Genomic DNA, 25,165 nt, shown 5'->3' with positions numbered 1-25,165 from the left:
GACATTAGCCTTTCACTGAGCATATACTACCTGCCAGGCATTGTATGTTTCACATATACCATCTCATTTTAACCCTGACAACAACTCCATGACATGTAAATAAGTACCTTTTTATAGGTGACCTATGACTTCTGAAGACATAAAATAACCTGCTCAAGATTAGGCAACTGGGGGATGGCAGAGATAGGATTTGGACCCAAGGCTATATGACTCTGAGGTTAGAGCATTCAGCTATAATGGTTTACTTTTACCATGATTTCCCAGACAAAAACACTAGCCTATACTTCTTCACAAACACCAATAGATTGAAAAACAGACTGTTTAGGGTTTTATCTTCTTTAATCCTTCCTTTCTCTCTTGGGCAGTGAGAAGTGGGAAGAGTGTAAATTCTCAATGGAGAAGCCAATCTGAGATTGGCCCTGGTAAGGCTGGACTAGAAGATCAGTTTTGGAATAATGAGAATGGCTTGCTCTTTGTGTAGGATCTCTGAGGTTCTGCCTTTGTCTAAACCTACCACAAGAATGTGAATCTGGTACATGTAGTTCTGCATGAGATAAATACCTGTAGGCCATTATGGGAAATCTTTCAAGCCTTCTTCATTCCTGATAGGAATCCAGGAGGACAACCATTGTGCGCCTTTGAGGTTCTCAAGAGGTCACAAGCCCATGTAGAGTTCAACTAAGCAGAAAAAATGTCTTAATCTGTGATGGGCCATATGTCCCCATATATGTGTGCTTCAGATGCACTGATCATGAAATCTTTCTAGAACAGGATCACAGTTTGGCATAGACAGGTCCAGTAATGTAATAAATTACATCCACATAGTTTAAGAGCAATCAATCGGGTATCTGAAGACTTATCTCTGTAATTAAGTGGATGTGGGATCTTGAGCAAATCACTCTAACTCTAGGCTTCTGTCTACCTACCTCTTGAAAAGGAGATGGATTCAATCATTCTCTTCACTTGCCATATAGTTGTCCTGATTGACACATTGTTACTTTGATCTTCGAATGGAAATACATCAATGAGCTCAAACGTATAACACTAGTTCCTTCATGCTTACCAGAAGCTTGGGTTACCAGCAACCTATTAACTTTACTAGGAAAATAAATTGTTACCTAGTAAATGTATATTAGTTTATTGACAACATATTTGAGTATGTAAATAGAACTTGTGGGAAAAATAATGTATTTAGTCCTTGGTGATGAAGAGGTTGGAAACTCTTACTCTATTCCACCACAGAAGGCATGAGTCTTCTCTTCAGTCTCTTCATGGCTGACTTCATTTCTTGGTTCCTCAGAGTGTAGATCAAGGGGTTCATCAGAGGGGAGATGACAGTGAAGGTGACAGAGATGGCTTTATCTGTGGGGAGGGCAGTGAAGGGCCGGGCGTAGACATAGATGCAGGGCACAAAGTGCAGGGTCACCACCGTGATGTGTGCGGTGCAGGTGGAGATGGCTTTCCTCCTGCCCTCCCCTGCCTGAGACCTCAGCATCTTTAGGATGACTGTGTAGGACACAAGCAGGAAGATAAACCACAGGGTACTCACTAAGCCATTGTTGGAAATCATCAGGAGCTCAAGTGCAAAGGTGTCTGTACAGGCGAGTTTGAGGATCTGGGGGACATCGCAGTAGAAAGTGTCAAGAACATTGGGTCCACAGAAAGGGAGGGGCAGCAACAGGGAAATTTGCATGATGGAGTGGACAAAGCCCCCCACCCAGGAAGCCAAAATGAGGGCAGTGCATCGTCCCCTACTCATGATGGTGACATAATGCAGGGGCTTGGAGATGGCTACGTAGCGATCAAATGCCATCACAGAGAGAGAGAAAATATCCGCTCCACCAAGCAGGTGGAAGAAAAATATTTGCATCATGCAGGTAGTATAGGATATGGTCTTTATCTTTGACAGAAGGTCTGCATGGACCTTTGGAGCAGTGATGGAGGAGAAGCAGATGTCAAGGATGGCTAGATTGCGGAGCAGGAAGTACATGGGGGTGTGAAGGCGAGACTCACAGGTCACAGTGACCATGATGAGGAGGTTTCCCAGCAGAGTTGTCGTGTACACAAAACACAAGAAAATAAATAAGACCAAACTCAGATCTTGTGACTGAGTAAGTCCTAGAAATATAAATTCTTTTACCCTGGTGCCATTTCCCAACTCCATTGAATCATATTTCTTCTTCTTCGTATTGCTTGGAAAAAATTAAAAGTGTTATTTCAGAAAGTGTTTACTTTCCCTTAATAGATTCATGTTTACAGAGTCAGGTATTAGGTCAGAAAACTAGTGAGGTGTTATCAGTACATGAAGAGCCTTTCCAAGGTTATTGCTAACATGTCCTACATGACATCTCATTACACAAGCATGCGTTTAGTTATTGTTTTCTTCTGTAATTTATAAGTATTTCAGAAAATGCATAAAAATAGTGTTCTCAGAATATAAGTTCCAAGTATCCAAGATAAACAAGTGAATGTTAAATATTCAGAAATGGAGTATTTTGGCACAAGGGATACAAAAATGGATGCAGTTTGGTGTGTGGATAAGACAATGCCTATTAGGTACGACGGGGGTCCTTTGAGGATCCGCACGAGTATGGGTTTTTTTCCAGACTGGGTGCTCCGTTTAAATACTTTAAGAACTCCTATCTGCAACATGGTTGTCCTTCAACTGAATTTCACAGAAGCACTCCTCCTTTTTTTGAATCACAAGTTTAATGCTGTGAAAAATTAGAAAATTTTAAAGCTGTAAAATTCTTCTCTATTGTTCTTATCTTCCTTAAATGGATTTCTTTGTTTCTGTCTTTACTTTAAACTACTTTAGGTACCAAAAGCCCTGGAGTTGAATAACTCCTCAGCTATGAAATAAAAGTGGTAACGCAGAGCTTCTCTTATGTTCACTGGTCAAATTTATTTCCTAAATGCTATTTTTTTATTGTGCTGTCATTGACATAAAATAGAATCATATGTTTGAAGCGTACACCTTGATAAATTTTGACATAAGCGTATACCCACGAAATCATCACTGTGTTGAAGATAGTTAATATATTTATCAATGCAAAAATGTCTTTGTGGCCATTTATAATATGTCCCTTCTGCCCTTCCTTCTTCAGGTAACCATTGATCTGTGCTCTGTCGCTATGTATTAGTTTGTGTTTTCTAGAACTTTCTATAAATGGAATCCTACAATGTGTACTCTCTTTTTGTTTGGCTTCTTTCACTTACAAAATACATCCATGTTTTTGCATGCGCCAATATTATTTTCCTTTTTATAGTATGCATGTGCCACATTTTGTTTTTCAGTTTGCCTTTTGATGAATCTTTGGATTGTTTCTAGTTTTTGGCTATTACACATAAAGCTTTTATGAATGTTCGTGTATAGGTCTTTGTGTGGACATATGTTCCCATTTCTCTTAGGTACGTACCTAAGAATGGGATGGTTGTAACTCTTAAAATTCAATAGGAAAACAAACCACCTAATTAAAAAACAGGGGGCAAATGCTTTGAACAGGCACTTCAACAAGAAGATATAGGGATGGCCGATAAGCACATGAAAACATGCTCAACATCATTCATCACTGGGGAAATGTAAATGAAAGCCATAGTGAGATAACAGTACACATCTACTAAAATGGCTAAAATAAAGAAGATGGATATATGAAGAGTTGACAAAAATGTAGAGGAATTGTAACTCTGGTGGGAATGTACAATGATGCAACCACTTTTGAAAACAGTTTATCAGTTTCCTAAAATGTTAAGTGTGTGCTTACAATCTAATCATTTTGCTTTTGAATTCCTTTCTTATTTTTTGTGAATCCTTGAAAGGGACTTAATTTCTTTCTTTACAGTTTATTTCTTTTTTATTACCATAATCAGAAAGAAAAGAAAGATGAAAGTCACTTCTTTCACTTTTGGGGTGGGTTTTCCAGTTCAAATGAAGAAATTTATTTTCACCTAGCTCACTTTCTGTTCAAGTTGTCTTTCTTCTGTATGTAATTTTGTTTAAAGTCTACTTAATATGGGAGACTAAACAAGCCACCAAGAGTAATCAGAGCATGCAGGCAGGTACCTGGCAGCCTCTGGCATCACACAGCCTGTTCAAATCCCAGCTGGGTACTTACTGGTTATGGTATAAGAGAAGTTACTTTACCCCTTTGGCCTCAGCTTCCGCATCAGTATTTGGAAACAATAGCATCTTCCTTGTGTGATTTTTGTGAGGATTAAATGAATTAATCTATGCAAAAGCATCAATACTTAGAGCATTGCCTAAGCAATAAATGTGCTTATGTGTGTGTTACCTTAAAGTAAAACTCCAGGTTAGTAACTGTCACAGGCACACAGCTCCTTTAAATGTACTGACAATCTTTTAGAGGAGCTGTACATTTTCTAGAATATGTTTTCTAAAACAGCTTCAACAAAACATACTTTTTTGGGGGAAAATAGGGGGTATTTTTCTTTTACTGTCAATGAGAGTGGCCCAGAGGGTGGTTTCAGTGTATGGTAGCAAGGAAAGTGCTTGCTTGGTTTGGTTTCTTATCTGACATCATCTTAGCAGACCAGAGAAATCTGGTGCAGGTCTCTGCAGTGAGAGTTATCTGTGCTCAAGTCCTGGCTTTGTCACTGTGTCATTTGGGTAAGTGAGAGACCTCATGGAGTCTCCACTTCTTCATCTGTGGAATGGGGATTATAGTAATATCCACCTCACAGGGAAGTTATGGGGATTAGGTGAATTAACATATGCAGAGTCTCAGCACACATGGCTGCTTATCTGTTGTGATTTGTATTATGCTGGGTAACCTTAACCCAGGAGGCTTATCAGGAAATAGAGTGTGTTGAACTAATTAGTAGCTGAGCTATCAATTCTGACTAAAGTGGGGAAATGATCACCAGAAAACACCAACTCAATCTAGTTACTACAGATATTGAGGAGGTCCTACCTAGTTATGAAAACACTCCACAGGGACCTCCACGTAAACCATAGACAATGGTCTACACAGAAGGGTAGAAGGTACAGTACCTCATACTCCAAGTCAGGCCTGTTTGTCAGAAAGGAATAGGTCCATGTTCACAAACTACCTTTCGTAATTCAGACAACATCCTCCACCTTCTGCTCCATTTTTCTGCTATTTTTACTCCATTTCATTATTTAACAAATATTGATAAAAAATTGGCAGAGGTCTAGGTTATTTGAGAGAAATGAATATAATCCCAAACCAGTGGAGAAACAACTGAAATATAATAGTGATACGGGTGTGATGGGGACCGTCATAAGACAGATGAGCTGTGTGTGAGAAAAGGGTGATTTCTCACCAAGAGGCTCAGAGGAAGCTGCATGGAGGAGGTGACATTTATGTTTGGGGCACATGGGAGTGGAGAGAATGGGAGACCTGGCTTTAGGGGACCAGTTGAATATATAACAGTTGCTGATGAGTGGGAGGTTTGGCTGGAAAGAAAAGGATGCAAATATGTAGGCATGGAAAGAAAATCATTGTTGTAAAATTTTAGTTCTTGATAAATCTAAGGACAGGCATGTAGGTGTTCATTGTCCTATTCTTTCAACTTTTTTTGAAATATTTTATTTTCTTTCTAGTTTTAAATTTAGCATTTCAGTTTGAGGAGATCCATCTACATGAAATAAGCATGAGAAAAATCTCGTTTGTGCAATTCAAGGGATCCCAGGAAAAAAGAGTTTCCTCCTCCCTACTTCCAAACTGAACTCATTTCTATGACTCTCCTTTCACAATATCTTCTTTGATCATATTTCTTAGCTGCGCTGTCTGCCACTGATAGTTCACCCTGGAATGCAGCATCTTGGGTATATATTGCATTATTTTTAGTCAAAGTGTATTTATTAATCTTAACGATTCCATCTAGATTTCAGCTTTTCTCACTCCTCTTCTCATGCTTATTCATTGACGCTCAGAGACCATAGTCATTCACACTCATGTAGAGTTATGTTTCTTACCTAAAATTTCCAATCTCCTTCTCCAACATCTTAAACAATGTTCACACGAACCTTGGGAATCATTTGGCTTCAGAAAATTCTGTTAAATACCCCTCTGAAAGCCAGTGATTTCAGTGGCTTTCTTTATGTGGAAAAGGGCAGACTCAGGGAATAATATTTCCTTGGCTCTTCCACACTGATTCACAGTGTTCCATCATATGTACCAATTTGTCAATCTCAGAACTAGTGTGAGAATTATCAGAGGGCATATAATTGGATGTGGTTGTGGAAAAATTCTACTGATGGCGAGGTGGTTTCAGTGGGAGTAATCAAGATGTGACTCAGGCACATGTCCTTAGGAACACACTTTTTGTGTAGGATCTAAAAGTTTTTAGCAGTGACAAAGATTCTCCCCTTGACCAAACTCTACTCAGGCTCCCCTGAACTTCTCAACTAGGCCTCCACTTTGGGACCTTCATGCTTGTCTCTGCATTGTCAAATTTTAACAAGAATTCTGCTAATTCAGTTTAGCCAAAATCCCCCACCCTCCATGTTGATCACCATCAGTGTGTAATCAGGTTCCTCACCATCCACCATGCCCCAAGTGATATTTGATCACCCTGGCCTGCCTTCAGCAAGAATCCTGTTAGGTCACTTTACCCAGAATTCCACCTTACCTCTGATGTTTCCCCTAGTAGTTTTTCTGTTGGGACATAAATGCCTATTCTTAGGGATTCTGCACAACTTCCTTAGGCAGTTTCACCCATGTAGGGTAATTCCTGAAGTGTGACACACAAGTATTGGAAGGAGCCATTGGACCTGAAAGGATTATGTAGATGAGAGTGAAGGAGATCTCAATGGGCGGATGAAGAAAGTGTGTGATGGAGTTCTCACAGGACATACACATCACCAGGAAATCCACACTGGATCCATCAGCAACTCCTACTTGCTTGACTTTCAGAGTTCTTCACCATTCTCACCACCTCCACTGTTACTACCCTAAGTTGTGTCTTCATTATTTCTTTCCTGGGACTTTTGCAGTAGCTTCTTAATTGGTCTCCCTGTTTTTGTCCTTGCCCCACCTCAGTCTATTCATAACAGTAAGCACTGCATTTCTGCTAAAACATTCATCACTATTCTGCTCTTCAAAATGCATCGCATCTTATTTAGGTGAAAGTCAAAATCCTCACAATGTCTAAAAGGTCCTAAGGACCTGATCCCGTGGCCTCATTATCTCTCTGACTACAATTATTACCTGTCTCCTCCTTGCTTCCTCTCATCTTCTTATGAAGGCCTGGGCACATCCCCACCTGAGGACCTTTGCATGTCTGATTTTTGAACTGACATTTGTACTGTGACATGAACATTTGTCTAATTTCAAAAATTTTAAGATCTAGGATCTACCTGCAGAAATGAAGGGCAAAAAAGAAAAACTCCCAAATGCTGTAAATAGCAGGACAAGAAAACAAATAAAAACCAAGTTCATGTATTGAATAATGTTTTTCCGTTCATGCCAACTTTTTGAATGTATATGCATAGTCTGAAGCAGCTTCATAGGTTTCTGTCATTTTTAGGGAGTCATGTTAACAGAGAATAATAACAAATCCATTGTTTTCTTACTCCTATTCTCCAATGATTTGAGAAACAGAAAGGAGTGAGAGGTGATATTCATTCACTGAGTTCTTTAACTCAACCATTTTTTGGACAGTTTTCTACGTTCTACTTGCTGTGCCAGGTGCTGGGGATGCAATAAATAAATCATAGCCCTACTAGGGGAATAGGAGGAAGGAGGACAGGGAATTGGAAACAAGGTCCTGAGTGTGGTGCTTGAGCTGAGCCCCGGTCGCTGAGGCAATGTCATGGAAGTGTGGTCAGTAGGTGTGGGGTTCAGAGGAAGGTCAGGGTAAGGACCTACATGACGTCATAGAACCCATAGTTACTGGGGTCCACATTCTAACTCAAGCTGTGCTGGCTTCAAAGCACTTGCACTCAACCACTGGAGTGTGGGCTTCAGACGGAAAAATCTTCAGGTAGTAGTTATTTAATTTACTCATATCAGAAAGTCAGAGGAGGAACTTAATTTGAGTGTGCTTACTTCATTAAAATGTGATTACTTCATGAAAGACCTTAGCAATCCAATGCCCAAGCTGCATTATGTTTCTCAGCTCCCTTCCTGGTAACAAGAATATAGTGGGAATGTCTGAGTATATATATATATATTTGCTTTTTCTTATTGTTAATTTTATTTAGACAATTGGAGATTTCCATGTTGTTGTAAGTAATAACCAAGAGAGGTCCCACCTTAATCCATTTTCCCCCAATGATCATTTCACAATCTATATGTATATCAAAACATCAAGTTGTACATCTGAAATAAACAACATTTGTATTTCTCAATTATATGCAATAGAGCTGAACGAAACCCCCACAACAATTCCAATGTGATAAAATTTCTGAGTGCATACATATTCTCTTTTCTTTATTTCTTCCAAGGCTTTATTGCATAAGCATTATGCAACTCTTCAGCTAACAGTTTGATTTCTCTGCTTCCTTTTGCAACATGAAACGTATCTTTTTACATTATTATTGCATGCCAAACAGAATCTTTGAAAGTCATGTGCATCTTAGTAGAAATATCAAAATTATTTAGAAATCCTTCAGTCAATGAGGTTTATTTGATGGACATTTTCAAAGGTGGTGAGAAGGAGTGAGCGACCAGTCTATATCCTCTCAGAAGGTACACATCTTCTTCTCAGTTTCCTGATGGCTGACTTCATCTCCTGGTTCCTCAGAGTGTAGATCAAGGGGTTCAGCAGAGGGGAGATGACAATGAAGGTGACGGAGATGGCCTTATCTGTGGGGAGGGCATTGAAGGGCCGGGCATAGACATAGATACAGGGCACAAAGTGCAGGGTCACCACAGTGATGTGTGAGGTGCAGGTGGAGATGGCCTTCCTCCTGCCCTCCCCTGCCTGAGACCTCAGCGTCATTAGGATGACTGTGTAGGACACAAGCAGGAAGATAAACCACAGTGTGGAGAGCAGCCCACTGTTGGAAATCATCAGCAGCTCAAGCACAAAAATGTCAGTATGGGCGAGTTTGAGGACCTGGGGGACATCACAGTAGAAAGTATCAAGAACATTGGGTCCACAGAAGGGGAGGGGCAGCAACAGGGAAATCTGCACGATGGAGTGGACAAAGCCCTCCAGCCAGCAGGCTACAATGAGGGCAGTGCATCGCCCTCTGCTCATGATGGTCACGTAGTGCAGGGGCTTGGAGATGGCCACATAGCGATCAAATGCCATCACCGACAAAGAACATACATCCACCCCTCCAACAAGGTGGAAGAAAAACATCTGAGTGAAGCACCCATTGAAGGAGATGGTCTTTCTCTGTGACAGAAGGTCCACCAGAACCTTGGGAGCTGTGATGGAGGAAAAGCAGATGTCGGCAATAGACAATTACAGAGCAAAAAATACATGGGGGTGTGAAGGCAAGATTCACAGGTCACCGTGACCATGATGAGGAGATTTCCCAGCAGAGTTGTCACATACACCCAAAGTAGGAAAAGAAATAAGACCCAGTTCAGTTCTTGATTCTGGGTTAGGTCAAGGAAAATAAATTCTTTGACCCTGGTGCAGTTTTTCAGCTCCATTGAATCACCTTCTTTCTCTCACTTTGTTTTCAAGCTACTCCATATGAAAATGTTTGGCTATTTAATTTGTTTTCATTCTAAGCACTAAGAACCCAATTCAGATTGTTCCTCCTGTGGTTCCAGTGTTTACAATTTGTTGACTTGTCCCAATTTTTGAGATTGCCTTCAGTTTCACGATCAAACCAAATTATCACATGCAAAGTTATTCAATAATTCTTTCCCTATAAATCTACTTTTGAAAATAATATCATTTATGTTCAGTAGTTAAAATTCCATAGCATATTTTATTTTATTAATTTATTATAGTTTTTAAATTTTATCATTATTTTTTATTCCACACAAATTTATTGAATGTCTGGAATTGTGTGAAGCACTATATACAAAGATAAGGAAGACATGGCTCCAGCCATTGAGGACTTATTGTTCACAAAGTCAATATTCATATTAGCAAATATTCTGGTGACTTCAAGAGGTCTTGCTTTTTTGAATAAAAGGATGTCATTCAGTTTCTTATTGCAATGTTTCTCTGGCATGAGTCATTTTACTTGCTGTTGGCTGTTTTACGTTGAATTTCTTAAAATTGCAGATTGTTCCACGTAGGTAGCTCATTATTGTGATTTCTTTATACTAATCAGATTGTTTGATTAACAATTATTTTAAGATGATTAAAATTTATGACTGGGAAACACATTGAAACAATATGTAAATCCTAATCTCAAAGAATATCTTTACTTTCTTTTATTGAGATAAAAACACTTAAACATGAGACCTACCTTCTTAACAAGATTTTAAGTGCATGAAACTGTATAGCTGCAATATTGTACAGCAATTCTCTACAGCTTATTCACCTTGGATAATATGATGTGATCCTTGCTTGAGTGTCAGGGAGAGAATAAAGATAGTGACCTACTTTCTAGAGGTGGTTCATACTATATCAACCACACTCTCCTCTGTGTCTTTCCATTTGTGGATCTAAGCTAAGAGAGTGGAGGGATCCCACAGCAGTGAGAGATGATGGTATCATTAGAATAATGCCTTTGTTTTTTGGTGAGGATGATTGACCCTGAGCTAACATCTGTTGCCAAGTGGAGCACACGAACTTAACCACTGTGCAACAAGGCTGGTCTCAATAACGCCTACTTTTAATAAGCTGTTATCGATCATTCTCAGGACATTTTACAATTATTATTTGTTCCACTTTGTTCTTAGAAAGTGAACGCTTCTTGCAATTTTAAATGTATTTGGATAAGTTGGACCACATTCTCAAAGTGTTTGCAGGCTAACACATGTGGATGATTTGTATAAATTGATGGACATATTGCAAGATAAACTGTGAAACGTGTCACGAGAGAAGTAGAGGTAGATTTGGGTGGGATAGGAGATATCACGATTTCCAGCAGTAAAAACGGGTACTATTTTTTTTGAGGATTTAGTATGAGTGAAGACTCAAGAAAAGTTGACTTATTCAATTTCCCCACCATACTTTAGTAAGTATTAATGTTATAGTTGTGTTCTTATGGCATATATAATGAATCTATATTTTGTTGAAAGGAAGGAAGTGATGGAAGTAGGAAGGAATAAACTATTTTTACTCCCTTCAATCTTATATGTATAGGATCTAATTTTGTATAACAGGAATATTTGATAGAGTCTGTCTGAAGATAAGAATTTGGCTGAAAGGGGCTTTGGAAACCCAATTTACATTGACTTTGTTCTGAGGTGGACTCACCAACAGCAGCTTAAAGGATCACAGCAAATGAATGATGCCTTCTCTCACACTGCATGGACCACATTTCTGAATCCCTCCTCACACATCACCCCTCTTCCAATAGTTAACACCCACCTTTGTTGTTCCTGTCACTGAGAAGATCATTTTGGCTTTGAAGAATTTAATATACCTGGAAAATATCAAAGTCAAACTATTTGTACATAATCAATCATGACAACTCAATTTCACTATCCATAACCTTTATATTAGCTAAAAGCTTAATGTCTTTACCTCACACCTTTGACAAAAACTCCAACTACAAATAGTAAGTTATTAGATACAGAGCAGAACAGAACACTGGTGACTTTAATTCTTGAAAGTGTTGTTTGTGAAAGCAGAGCCTCTTGGAAGACTAAATATCTTAGTGTCTTTACTCCCCTTTCAGGAGAGAAAGGGCAGATTCAAAGAAATCACAGTTTCAAGAATTTCCACTGTATCCCTGTCTTATGTACAAATCCCTCAGTTTGAGGCTTAATATAAGACTTACAAAGGGAGTGTTATTGGACGAGAAAGTGGAAGTTGGTGCCTGATTCTGCTGTTGGTGATGAGGTTTCAGTGGGAGTTATTAAGAAGCTACTGAAACATGTTCATGTGTAAACACACATACACACACACAGATGGACACATTTTGGTTGGTGTCCAAATTATTTAGAGGCAGTAGAGGAAATCTATCTGTTTATCCATCGCTCAATTAGAACTATTTTAAAATGTGCCAAATACTGTGCCCAAGAGATTACAAGGGTCCAATTTTCATTGCTTGTAAAGCTCAGAGGACACTATATAGAAATGAGTTTCAATTTGACTGTCAAAAACCTAGAAGAGAACTGGACCTAAAATCCTTTGCTCCTAGTCTAGTTTCTAATTATACGCAGAATTGTTATAGTCTCATGATGTTGCTACAAGTCTCCACATGTAGAGAAACATGACTTAGATGATATTTCAGGAATGCAATTTTTCCTGTTTTCCAATGCTCTATTCATATGGAATCTCTCAATGTGGATTACTGCTAGATAAGTTATTATAACTGTCTACAATATTACAATAGTTACTCATTATTAACTCAGATTATTGAATGGTTCTGTCTTATGTAGAATGTGCTTCCACTGTTTCCAGAATGCTGACCGGTTTGGGTTTACTTGATTTTCCATTTTGTTTTAGTACATTAAACTAGTCTACACAGATTAAAAACCACATGAGACAGGTTGTATGTTTGAGATGGGTAATTCTTTTTTCCCTCCTCTTTACTTAGATATTATTGACGTGTATCATTGTGGGTGTTTAAGATATACAATGGTTGATTTGATACATTTATATGTTGCAAAACGATTATCATCATAGTGTTAGCTTATTCCTCATCACCTCACATAATTACTACTTTTTTGTGTATGGTGAGATCATTTAAGATATACTCTCAGCAACTTTCAAGTATTATTAACGATCATCACCATCTGTACATTAGAGCTCCGAACGTATTCATCTTATACTTGGGAGTTTGTACACTTTCACCAACATCTCTTCATTTCACCCACCCCCCAGTACCTGGTAACCACCATTCTACTCTCTGTTTCTGTGAGTTTAGAGTTTTAGTCTACACAGATTTATGAAATAATACAGTATTTGTCTTTCTCTATCTGACTTTCTTCACTTAGCATAACGCCCTCGACGTCCACCTAGTTGTCACAAATGGCAGGATTTTCTTCTTTTTCATGACTGATAATATCCCATGGTATGTATACACCACGTCTTTATCCATTTATCCATCGATGGATGCTTAGACTGTTTCCATATCTTGGATATTGTGAATAATGTTGCAATGAACATCAGAGTGCCAATACCTCTTTAAGATCCTGATTTCATTTCCTTTGGATAAATAGCCAGAGATGGGATTGCTGGCTCATGTGATAGTTTTACTTTTAATGTTTTGAGGAAACTCTATAGTGTTTTCCATAGTGGCTGTACCAATTCACTTTCCCACCAACAGGGCACAAGGTTTTTCCTTTTCTCCACATCTTCACCAACACTTGTTATTCTTGTCTTTTTGATGATAGCCCTTCTTACAGGTGTTAAGTGATATCTTACAGTGGTTTTGATTTGCATTTCTCTGCTGGTTAGTGATGTTGAGCACCTTTTCATATAACTGTTGGCCATTTATATGTCTTGTTTGGAACAATATCTATTCAGGTCCTGTGCCCATTTTTATATCAAATGGTTTGTGCTTTTGCTATTGAGTTCTTCACATATTTTTGATATTAACCTCTCATCCCATATGTGATTTGCAAATATTTTCTCCTATTCTGTAGGTTGTCTTTTCATTTGTTGATTACTTTTGCTGTACAGAAGCTTTTTAGTTTGAGGTAGTCCCATTTATTAATTTTTACTTTTGTTGCTTGTGCTTTTGGTGTAATATCCGAAAAATTATGGCCAAGGCCAATGTCAAGGAAACTTTCCACTATTTTTTCTTCTAGGAGTCTTATAATTTCAGGTTTTATACTTAAATCTTTAATCCATTCCAAGTTAATTTTTGTGAGTGGTGTAAGATAGGAGTTTGATTTCTTTATTATGCATGTTGTTATCCAGTTTTACCTAACATTTACTGAAGACAGTATCCTTTCCCCATTGTATATTCTTGGCTTCTTTGTTGATACTTAATTGACTGTGTATGCATGGGTATATTTCTGAGCTCTTGATTCTGTTCCATTGGTCTGTACGTCTGTTTTTATGCCAGTACTATACTGTTTTGATTATTATATCTTTGTAGCATGTAGTGTGAAATCATAAGTGTGATGCCTCCAGCTTTGTTCTTCTTTCACAGGATTGCTTTGGCTATTAGTTGTCTTGTGATACTACACAAATTTTAGGATTCTTTTTCCCTTTCTGTGAAAAATGCTATTGGAATTTTGATATGGATTGCATTGAACCTGTAGATCTCTTTGGGTATCACAGACATTTTAAAATAATTCTTCTAACCCATGAGCATGGAATATATTTCCATTTGTTTGTTTCTTCTTCAGTTTCTTTCATCAATGTCTTATGGTTTTCAGTGAACAGATCTTTCACTTTGTTACTTATGTTGGTTGTGTTTCTTACCCTTTGATGCAATTGTAAATGCAATTGTTTTCTTTTTTTTTAATTGTTTTTAAACATGGTATTTCTATATATTTTATTTACATTTTATTTTTAATTTTTTTTATTGTGGTAACATTGGTTTATAACTATATACATTTCAGGTGTACATCATTATATATTTTGATTTCTGTGTAGATTACAACATGTTCACCGTCCAATGACTAATTACAATTCATCACCACATGCATGTGCCTAATTGTCCTTTTCACCCCCCTCCCTCCCCGCCTTCCTCTCTGCTAACCACCAATCCAATCTCTCTTTCTATGTGTTTGTTTTTCATTGTTTTTATCTTCTACATATGAGTGAGATCATACAGTATCTGACTTTCTCCCTCTGACTTATTTCACTTAGCATAATACCCTCAAGATCCATCCATGTTGTCAAAGATGGCTGGATTGAATTGTTTCTTATGGCTGAGTAGTATTCCATTGTGTATATATACCACATCCTCTTTAGCCGTTCATCCTTTTTGGGGCACCTAGATTGCTTCCAAGTCTTGGCTATTGTAAATAGTGCTGCAATGAATATAGGGGTGCATGAATATCTACACATTCGTGTTTTCATATTCTTTGGATAAATACCCAGCAGTAGAGTGGCTGGATCATATGGTAGATCTATTTTTATTTTTTGAGGAATCTCTGTACTGTTTTCCATAGTGGCTGCACCAGTTTGCGCTCCCACTAGCCATGTATGAGAGTTCCCTTCTCTCCACATCCTCTCCAACACTTATTGTTTCCTGTCTTGTTAATTATAGCCATTCTGATGGGAGTGAGGTGATATCTCATGCTCGTTTTGATTTGCGTTTCCCTGGTAGTTAATGACATTGAACATCTTTTCATGTTCCTGTTCGCCATCTGTATATCTTCTTTGGAGAAATCTCTGTTCAGATCTTTTGCCCGTGTTTTAATTGTGTTGTTAAATTTTTGGTGTTGAGATGTATGAGTTCTTTATATGTTTTGGATATTAACCCCTTAATAGATACAGGGTATGCAAATATCTTCTCCCAGTTGTTAGGCTATCTTTTCGTTTTGTTGATGGTTTCCTTTGCTGTGCAGAATCTTTTCAATTTGACATAGTCCCAATTGTTTATTTTTTCTATTGTTTCCTTTGCCTGTTCAGACATAGTACTTGAAAATATGCTGCTAAGACTGATGTCTAAGAGTGTACTGCCTAGGTTTTCTTCTGGAAGTTTAATAGTTTCAGGTCTTTAATCCATTTTGAGTCCGCTTTTATGAATGGTGTAAGATAGTGGTCTACTTTCATTCTTTTGTATGTGTATTTAATTATGACATATTTTCTGAGCACCTCCATGTTCTAGACCCTGTGGTTCTAGAGATCCTAAAAGCAAAGAATTCCATTTTCCCTCTTGTCTCATTCCCAATGTCATTTCTGAAACCTTGTCTCACTATAGGTCTATGGATAGTCTCACTTGGATATATGGCACACCTCCCACTTAAAATGTCTAAAATAGATGTGAGCATTGTTATCAAGAATTAAATACTTTCCGTTTGTAGCTGGCACTATCATTCTCCTTGTCACAAGGGCTCAGTTTATCTGAATTATCTATGACACTCTCCCTTACCTCCTCTTCCTTTCTTGTTGGTCTTTTGTAACCCTTCTTGAACAAATAACTTTTAGGTTTCTTTCATGATTTCCAATGATTTTTCATAGTTTATTTATTTATTTACTTATTTTCAGATGTACATCATAATATATTTCAAATTCTGTATAGATTACATCATGTTCACCACCCTAAAACTAATTATAGTCCATCCCCTCACATGTGAGTCTAGTCACCTCTTTTGCCCTCCCCCTCCCCCCTTCCCCTATGGTAACCACCAATCCAGTCTCCAATGCTATGTGTTTGTTTGTCATTGTTTTTATCTTCTACTTATGACTGAGATCATATGGAATTTGACTTTCTCCCTCTGACTTATTTCATTCAGCATAATACCCTCAAGGTTCATCCGTGTTGTCACAAATGGCTGGATTTCATCATTTCTTATGGCTGAGTAGTATTCCATAGTGTATAAATACCACATCTTCTTTATCCATTCGTCCCTTGATGGGCACCTAGGTTGCTTCCAAGTCCTGACTATGGTGTATAATGCTGCAATGAACATAGGGATGCAGGTATCTTTATGCCTTTGTGTTATCAAGTTCTTTGGATAAATACCCAGCAGTAGGATAGCTGGATCATATGGTAGATCTATCCTTAATTTTCTGAGGAAACTCCGTTCCACTTCCCATAGTGGGTGCACCAGTTTGCACTCCCACCAGCAGAGATTTCTCCAAAGAAGATATACAGATGGCCAACAGGCATATGAAAAGATGTTCAACATCATTAGCTATCAGGGAAATGCAAATCAAAACTACAATGAGGTATCACCTCACTCCAGTCAGAATGGCTATAATTAACAAGACAGGAAACAACAAATGCTGGAGAGAATGTGCAGAGAAGGAAACCCTTATTTTTCATAGTTTTTTTCTAGAAACTTGCAGTCCCTGCCCTGATATTAACAAAGGTGTGCAATTCCTTCCTCTTGTGTGTAGGCTGGACTAGTGACTTGCTTCTGGAAGAGAATATATAAAAAGTGACAGGATGCCACTTCCAAGAGTCTTCTTTCCTGCTAACACATTCTCTTCTGCTTTGATTGTTCTCTCTGATGAAGGAAGCCGCCATGTTGGAGAGACCCACAAGACCAGAACCTGAGGAAGGCCTCCAGCCAACAGCCAGTAAGGAACTGAACCCTCAGGCCAATAGCTCTTGATTCTGACCACCAACCATGTGAGTGAGCTTGGAAGTAGATCCTTCCTCAGTTAACCTTCATATGACACTGCAGCTCTCAGCTGACACCTTGACATAGCCTTGTGAGTGACCCTGAAGGAGAAGACTTAGCTAAATCTTACCTCATTCCCCACCACACAAACTGCAACTTAAGAAATGTGTGTCGTTATAAGCCACTACATTTTGCATTGATATGTTATGCAGCAATAGATTACTAATACAGTACTAAATTAATAGTTTGCTTTATTGAATAAGAGTAATGTTGACAACATTACCTTTCAGACTTGAAAGAACAGTCACACAACAACAATAACAACAAAACTCTGAAGATCCCTCCAGCCTATAGTTTCGTGACTGGAACTTCATGATGCTTAGAAATAGTTTCTGTTTTGCTGACTATCCTAGAGTCTGAGAAATAAAGTTTCAATAACCTGAACATTCTTTGAATTTCTCGAACAAGTCCATAACAGCAGGATTGCTCCTAAACCAGCCAGTTTGTCTGTATAGATACATTTATTTGCTTATGAAAAACATTGTGCAAGTTTAAAGCCAACCTCTCTTATATAGAAAAAAAATCACAGATGGTAGGAGCAAATATGTGCAACCTTTGTACGATAAGCTAGAATCAGTGTAATATCTAATATTTCTCTAAGAAAATGTCTCCACCTGGAGAAAAATATAGATTAATCCAAATAATTAATTGGTGTCATGTTGAAAGAGAAGTAAATTTAATGGTGTTGTCCTGAATTCCATGCTTTTCATCACGGTGTGTGATCAGATTGTTTTGCCTGTGTAAACAGTCCAAGGCAGCTTCCTGGGCAGCATTTGCTGGGTTTCTGTCATTTGTAGGTCCTATACTTGGGAACATAACTCTGATTGTATAAATCGTTGGTTGCTTAAAATTCCGCCTAGTCACAAAGGTTTTGCTTGAGGTGAAGTCAACAGAGAGATAAGAAAAAGGCATCAATGTGAAAAGTAGGGAGGATTTGAAGAACAGTGATGCCAGAGGAAACATGTAGCCAGGCAGTAAATAGTCATTTGGTCTGCAGATGGATACAGCTGAAGACAAATGTATGTCTTTATTTAATTTTATGCTTGAGGAAGTATGTCTAATATTAGAAAATAGTTCAGAAAATGTTTCAATGATGGGCATAAAGTAGAACACATGAAGGAGCAATCAACAAAGAAGATGACACTCATCTCTACAGGAGCTTCTGCATGATTAAATATTGGTTTATAACTAGCTTATAGAAAGTATGAGGATAAGTGAAGCTTGTCTTCTTGATGAGTCTTCTTTGGACACTCTCCTCCAGTGTTCTATATTTTGGATCCTGACCTTCTAGCCTATTATCATCCTATTTCCCAGGCTTACCTTGATCACCTTTCCCTTCCTTTCAATTAAGTTTCCTTTCCTCATATCTCCTTCTTTTCAGTTTGGTTCTCTGTGAATTCCAAGGTTCCAGTAGTACTTCCAGCAAACATTTCTAGGTGTTAAGAGAATCCTTTTAGAGACAAAATCTTAGTCTTTGTCATGTAATCCAATTGTTATTTCTTAGTAATGAGTCACATATGTGGAAGAGATCGCTGGAGTTCATCATTATTCATGTTCTCCTCTTTTTACTGGGAACAGAGTAGGATTACATTCTCCAGGCTCCCTTGCAGTCAGTTGAGGCCATATGACTACGAGCTGTCCTGAGGAATGTGGTTCAAAAGTGATACATGTTACTTTCAGAATGCCCTATAACTACCCTCCCCCTTCTCCCCATAATTCTTAGTCCTCTTTCCTTTTCTCCATTTTCTGGATGAATGGAGAGGTTTCTGAGGATTTAGAGAGAGCCGGAGTCCAGGATGGAAGAAAAAGATCCTGTTGCTCCTAATTATTGCATGCAATAGCTCTTTCTGAAGACCAGCATTAGTTGGTGACATGAGCAGTAAATAAACTTTTACTGTGGTTAACAACTTCAATTTGGACATTTTTGTCACAGCATTGATGTGTCTGATTAATACATGAGTGCCAGCATCTATGGCTTCAGCTTTATCATGATGGGAGACATTGTACAGTAAAGTCAACAGATTGCCACAAAATACCAGCTGGATTATTAGATAAACCTTCTCCTAGCACCATTCTCATGCCTTATATTTCACAGAGACTAGAAAATTCTGATTTGTTGATTAAATCTTCATGCTTTTATTGCCCTTACTTTTCCTTTTAATGAGGTATAAAGAAGTTTCGAGGTCTTTATGTGAGAGACTATGAGAACCATGAAGAAGAAATGTTAATTGTGTGATGTGATGGAGGTGGTAACTCATGCTATGGTGGTAATCATATTTTCATATATGTTTATCAAATCAGCATGTTGTACACCTTAAACTTACACAATGTTACATGTCAATTATATCTCAACAAAGCTGGAAAAAAAAACCCCAAAATCAAAAAGCAGAAACAATGAGAAATTTGGGCCTGTCCAGTCTGTGATTGGGATAATTCTGCTACATAATTGGGAGTCAGTTGCTTCCCAAGGGAGTGCCTAGCACCTGTCTTTGGTTAAGGCTTTCTCCAGTCCAGGTGAGCTGTCACAGCCTCTACTCATCAGTCTTATTTCTTTATGAATATTCCCACTTACAGCATTACCTCCTTCTGCCCCAGAGGAAACCATGGCCTTGGAATGATTTGGGGATCCTCTCTCCAATAGAAATCAAGGATTTGCATTGCTCAGGAGACCACAGAAGGAGTTCTTTCCAAACTTTTCTTTGAATGGTATTGACTTCATGAGTGTACTACCTCGTGACTACAATGAACTGACTGTCGCATAATGTGGCACACACTTATACCATTCTCTCCCTCTGCACATAGTGATTTCTTTGCTTGGATTGTCCCTCTCTGCCTTTATCCCCTTACTCTCAAATGTCTTCTGAAGTTCTCAAGTAAAGTGACTACAATATTTCCACAGCACTTGGTTCATATCTTCATTAAAGCCTCTTGGAGTATGCATGTAGGTCAGTGACTATCTTTAATCTTCCTGCAGCAGTCTGAATCTTACCACTTTCAGGCATATAATATGTGTTCTGTCAATATTTGTGGGATGAATAATTGAAAGTGGGTAGAGGAAGACATGAATGGGTTTCACCTTAAATAGCATCACCGATAGGTCCCCAGCACGTACTATAGGATCAGCCTCTTTTAAGACGCCATGGTAACCATAGATGCCCATTTGTTTTTCACATTAAGTTGATCTCTTGCCATTTTGAGAAAGTGATATTTAAAATCTATCTTTAAATTTGAGTGTTGTCTCATCCTTATAGAATTTAAACCCTTTCTGAATGCCGTACTTGTTTCTTTGGTTTCCTCATGGCTGACTTCATTTCCTGATTTCTCAGGGTGTAGATCACAGGATTGAGCAAAGGAGAAATGATAGTGAAGTTGAAAGAAATGGCAGTATCTGTGGGGAAGGCAGTGAAGATCCGGGTATAGGTATAGATGCAGGGCACAAAGTGCAGGGTCACCACAGTGATGTGTGAGGTGCAGGTGGAGATGGCTTTCCTCCTGCCCTCTCCAGTATGAGATCTCAGTATCATCAGGATGACTGTGTAGCATATGAGGAGCAAGAAGAATATAAACCAACTAAGTAATCCATTATCAGAAATCATCAGGAGCTCCAGAGTGAAGGTGTCAGTGCAGGTAGGTTTGAGCACCTGGGGGACATCACAGTAGAAAGTGTCAAGAACTTTGGATCCATAGATAGGGAGGGGCAGCAACAGGGAAATCTGCATGATGGAGTGGACAAAGCCCCACACCCAGGAGGCCACAACCAGGCTAGTGCATTGTCCCCTACTAACGACAGTCATACGATAGAGGGGTTTTGAGATGGCTATATAGCGATAAAATGCCATCACAGAGAGAAAAAACATCCACACCTCCCAGAAGGTGGAAGAAGAACATTTGAGTGACACAGCCATTGAAGGAGATGGGTTTTCTCTCTGATAGAAGATCAGCTAGGACCTTAGGAGCTGTGATGGAGGAAAAGTGAGTGTCAAGAACAGATAGACTGTGGAGCAGGAAGTACATGGGAGTGCGAAGGTGAGATTCGCAGGTAACTGTAACCATGATGAGGAGGTTTCCCATCAGAGTTGTCACATACACCAAAAACAAGAAGACAAATAAGACCCAGCTTAGTTGTTGAGACTGTGTAACTCCAAGGAAGATAAATTCTTTCACTGTGTTATAATTTCCCTGCTCCATTTGGTCACAGATACTTTTTGAAAGGAGATCTTTGCAAGAAATAACAGTGCAGTTAAAGAAAGTGTTGTGAAATCTACTGTTATCTTTTCTGTCACTTGAGTTTGGTGTTTTCCTGGGGAGGAAATTCATTTTCTATGTATGGTTTGTGCCTGCAATTCTGTCTGCTTCCATTAGATGGAAGAGGACCCAGGTATTTGACTCAGTCATCCAAACAGGTCGGTTCTATCACTGTGGCCACTGAAATGCAGGTGACAGGTCTGTGAACCTATTCAACTGTACTTTTACTCTAAAATATGACACAAAGTAGTGAATAATAAGCCTAAGTTTGACATGAGGAACTTTGGTTCACAATAGACACCATCATGAGAATTAAAAGATAACCCACAAATGGGAAGATATTTACAATATATGTAGCTGAGAGAAGATTCACACCCAAAATATATAAAGAACTTCTACAAATCAGTAAAAAGAAGATAGATGAACAAACTGGAAAATGGAAAAAGACATGAACTAAAACTTTACAAAAGAGGATATTTAAATGCCAATTCAATTTCATTCATTATCAGGAAAATGCTTATTAAAATTACAGCAAGAAACTACAACCTACGTACCAAATGGCTAAACTGAAAAAGATGAAAAATACCAAGTGATGGTGAAGATGTGGAACAATTGGACCTTTCATTAGTCTGCTAGTGAGTGTGTAAAATTGGCATAACCACATTGCTGTTTGATGGTATCTGCTAATATTATGTATCTATATCTTTATCTGTAGATATATTTGTATCTATTTAATCATCCATCTTAGAATGGATATGTACACATTGTTAATTCAACTCTTAGCATTGTTATATATATAGGTATACATATATCCATTGTAAGAACAATCTATTTCCCTCCTAGGTAATATGTACATATGTTATATCGACCAGATATATATGCTAGAATATTCATAGTAGCACTGTTTGTAATTGACTCAAAATGGAAAATGACACAAATGCCCACCAACAGTAGAAAAGATAAACAAATTGTTAAATTCACACAATACTATAGAGCAATGGGAATGATCCACATACAGTGCATGAACCACATAAATGAATCTCACAAACACAATGTCGAGGCAAATAGTCCAGTCACAAAAAAGTGTGTAATCTCTTTTTTTTTCATATAAAGAACAAGAAATATATAAAACTAAAGGGAATATGAGGGAGGCTTTTGAGGCATTGATGATGTTCTGTTTCTTGATCTGGGTGCTTGTTACAAATATACGATCAGCTTGCGTGAAAATTCATTGAGCTATACACTTACGTACATTTTTCCATAGGTATGTACATCATCCTTCAGTAGAATGTTAAAAATAATTAATGTGGTCATTTTAATCTCACATCTAAAGAATGACTTTCATTTAAAGTGAAATTTAATTGGCCACCCACTTCATAATGGTTTCTTATAGTTATATTGTAATGGCCCTTACCAGCTACAACCTGAGTTACCTTTTTATCTTTCTCTCACCTGCAGACTTTAGGTCCTCCCAAGTTCTTGTGTTATTCAGGTTGCCCTGATGTCCACATGTAGTTATTTCTCAGATTCCGGTTTTAATTTCTTTCCTGTTTTTTTTTCATTTTTCTCTTTAAATCTTAGAAAAAATCCTTAAGAGATAACATTTGCCCAAGCAGCACTCTTTTTTGTTCACACAGAAGAATAAGATAGGAGCCCCCTTTCTGATTCCATTGTCTTCAGTTCAGATTATCTCAGTCTCCCCTCTTTGATGTTTATGTCAACAGTACAGAATGATAAGAGTAAATGATAATGATTGTAGAAGATTTCAGGTCTCTGGAATCTGAGAAGTAAGAATTCCCCACACTATACTTACCATGGCTAGAAAGTGGAGAAATTATCCCCAAAGGAGTCTTCGGTTAATTTGGCATGTAGAAATATATTTTAATTAATGATAGCAGCCCACTCTAGAATCTTTCTTTTGGATATTGGAATGGTATGTCAGTGGTTTCAAATCTTCTGCTCAGGAAACCACTGTGACAAGCCTAATAGCTTCCTGTGTTGCCTGTGCTCTCCCTTCCTCCTTTCTTTTTCTGTCCTGTTTCCTTTACTTTTTTCTCTTTTCTTTCCTTCATTGTTCCTTCATCTAGATAGTATTTTTATGATTGTATTAGGGTTCACCAGAGACACAGAACCAATAGGATATATATGGATGTGTAAAGGAAAATTATCGTGAAGAACTGGCTCACATGATTGTGGAGGCTGAGAAGTCCCATTATCTGTGGTCTGCAAGCTGGAGACTCAGGAAAGCTGGTGGTGTAATTGAGTCCTAGTTTGATGGCCTGGGAACCAGGGGAGACTATGGTGGAAATCCCAGTCTGAGGGCAGAAGATGAGATGAGATGTCCTAGCTCAAACAAAGAGGCAGGAAAATGGGGATGAACTTCTCCTTCCTCCACCTTTTGTTCTATTCAGGCCCTCAAAAGATGATGTCTACCTTTGTTGAGGAGGCAATTAATCTGCTTTACTTGGTCCATCAATTCAAATTCTAATCTCATTTGGAAACACTATCACAGACACAGCTGGAAATAATGTTTAATCTGGGCACCCTGTCGCTCATCAAGATAACACATAAAATTAACTGTCATAATGACATTGAGATGGTCTTTTTGAGGGAAAGGTGACTCAAATATAGATCCTTTCCTCAGGGGGTTTACAGTTAAGCCAATAAAAGTGTTGCAGGCTGTGGAGTCAGCAGAAAGAAAAGTGAGAAGTTAGAAAATCAAGGAGATGTATAGGAAAATAGTCCCATTTGGGCAAAAATGTTTGTAAACTCCATCCAGGAGGTGTGCTGAACAGTATCATTGTCTCCTACTTGCATTTTGGATACACAGGTGTGGATTGTCTGGAGCTTTTAAGCAATTTAGATTTTACCATTTTCTAGTTGGTGTGACCTTGGGTAAGTCACTCAATACTTGTACCAAACCAAGGAGAAATATATGTGAGGTTCACAGGACAGGATTTGGAGTCAGTTCTCAGCCTGCACCATTATAATTTATCTACAACGTCATGATAATGAGACCTACCTGATACACATTGTGCTCTAAGGAGTAGGTGAGATTGTATGTCTGTTTAGGAAACTGAAAGCAGCTGAGGAATCTGATCTTGCCAATCTCATCAGCCCCAGGTGAGTGCTTCTTTCCTTACACATGCCAGACTCACTTGTGGGGGCTTGTCTGAGATCGGCTCATCTTGCTATTGACCCTGTGTTTCAAAGTCCTCTTCTCAACACTTTGGAGAAAGTGGGAAATGCTCTCTATCCTCTGGGGATGTTTTCCTTTTCTCTGAGGGATTTGAGGCAAGACATATCTTCCAAAAATCAAAGTATTGTTATCACACACCTGCTTATAAACATAAATAAAATTTTCTTTGGAGTTGTAAATATAGATATTTATATTATCAAACTTTACAGAAAGAAAATAAATTATAATCCCTAAATGCAAACCCAGTCACCTGTCTATCAGGTCGCTGGAGCAGGGGAGGCTCCATGAAACTTTCAAGGTCTCTGCATTATGGAAATGTGGGCAGAATGATGGAGCTCTGCTTTGCTATTTTCCTTGCTTTAAGAAAACATTTGTGGAGTGATTCTTATGCAAA

General features: G+C 38.3%; 3 protein-coding genes across 3 annotated transcripts; all 3 read right to left on the bottom strand.

Annotated features, from left to right (window-relative positions):
• Positions 1-1,228: 1,228 nt before the first annotated feature.
• On the bottom strand, positions 1,229-2,164 carry LOC139040729 (olfactory receptor 4D11-like). Its single transcript, XM_070487491.1, has one exon. It carries the CDS (start codon positions 2,162-2,164, stop codon positions 1,229-1,231), a length of 936 nt encoding a protein of 311 aa, XP_070343592.1.
• A 6,494-nt stretch (positions 2,165-8,658) lies between these two features.
• Positions 8,659-9,243, bottom strand: LOC139040699 (olfactory receptor 4D11-like). The gene has a single exon (XM_070487452.1). The coding sequence runs from the start codon at positions 9,241-9,243 to the stop codon at positions 8,659-8,661; it is 585 nt and encodes a 194-aa protein (XP_070343553.1).
• An 11,338-nt stretch (positions 9,244-20,581) lies between these two features.
• LOC139040698 (olfactory receptor 4D9-like) lies at positions 20,582-21,166 on the bottom strand. Its single transcript, XM_070487451.1, has one exon. The coding sequence runs from the start codon at positions 21,164-21,166 to the stop codon at positions 20,582-20,584; it is 585 nt and encodes a 194-aa protein (XP_070343552.1).
• Between the last annotated feature and the right edge of the window lie 3,999 nt (positions 21,167-25,165).

Source organism: Equus asinus, chromosome 17, assembly GCF_041296235.1.
Source record: "Equus asinus isolate D_3611 breed Donkey chromosome 17, EquAss-T2T_v2, whole genome shotgun sequence".
NCBI lineage: Eukaryota > Metazoa > Chordata > Mammalia > Perissodactyla > Equidae > Equus > Equus asinus.
The sequence above is the reverse complement of the archived record's forward strand: the minus strand, read 5'-3'. Positions and strand labels throughout refer to the sequence as shown.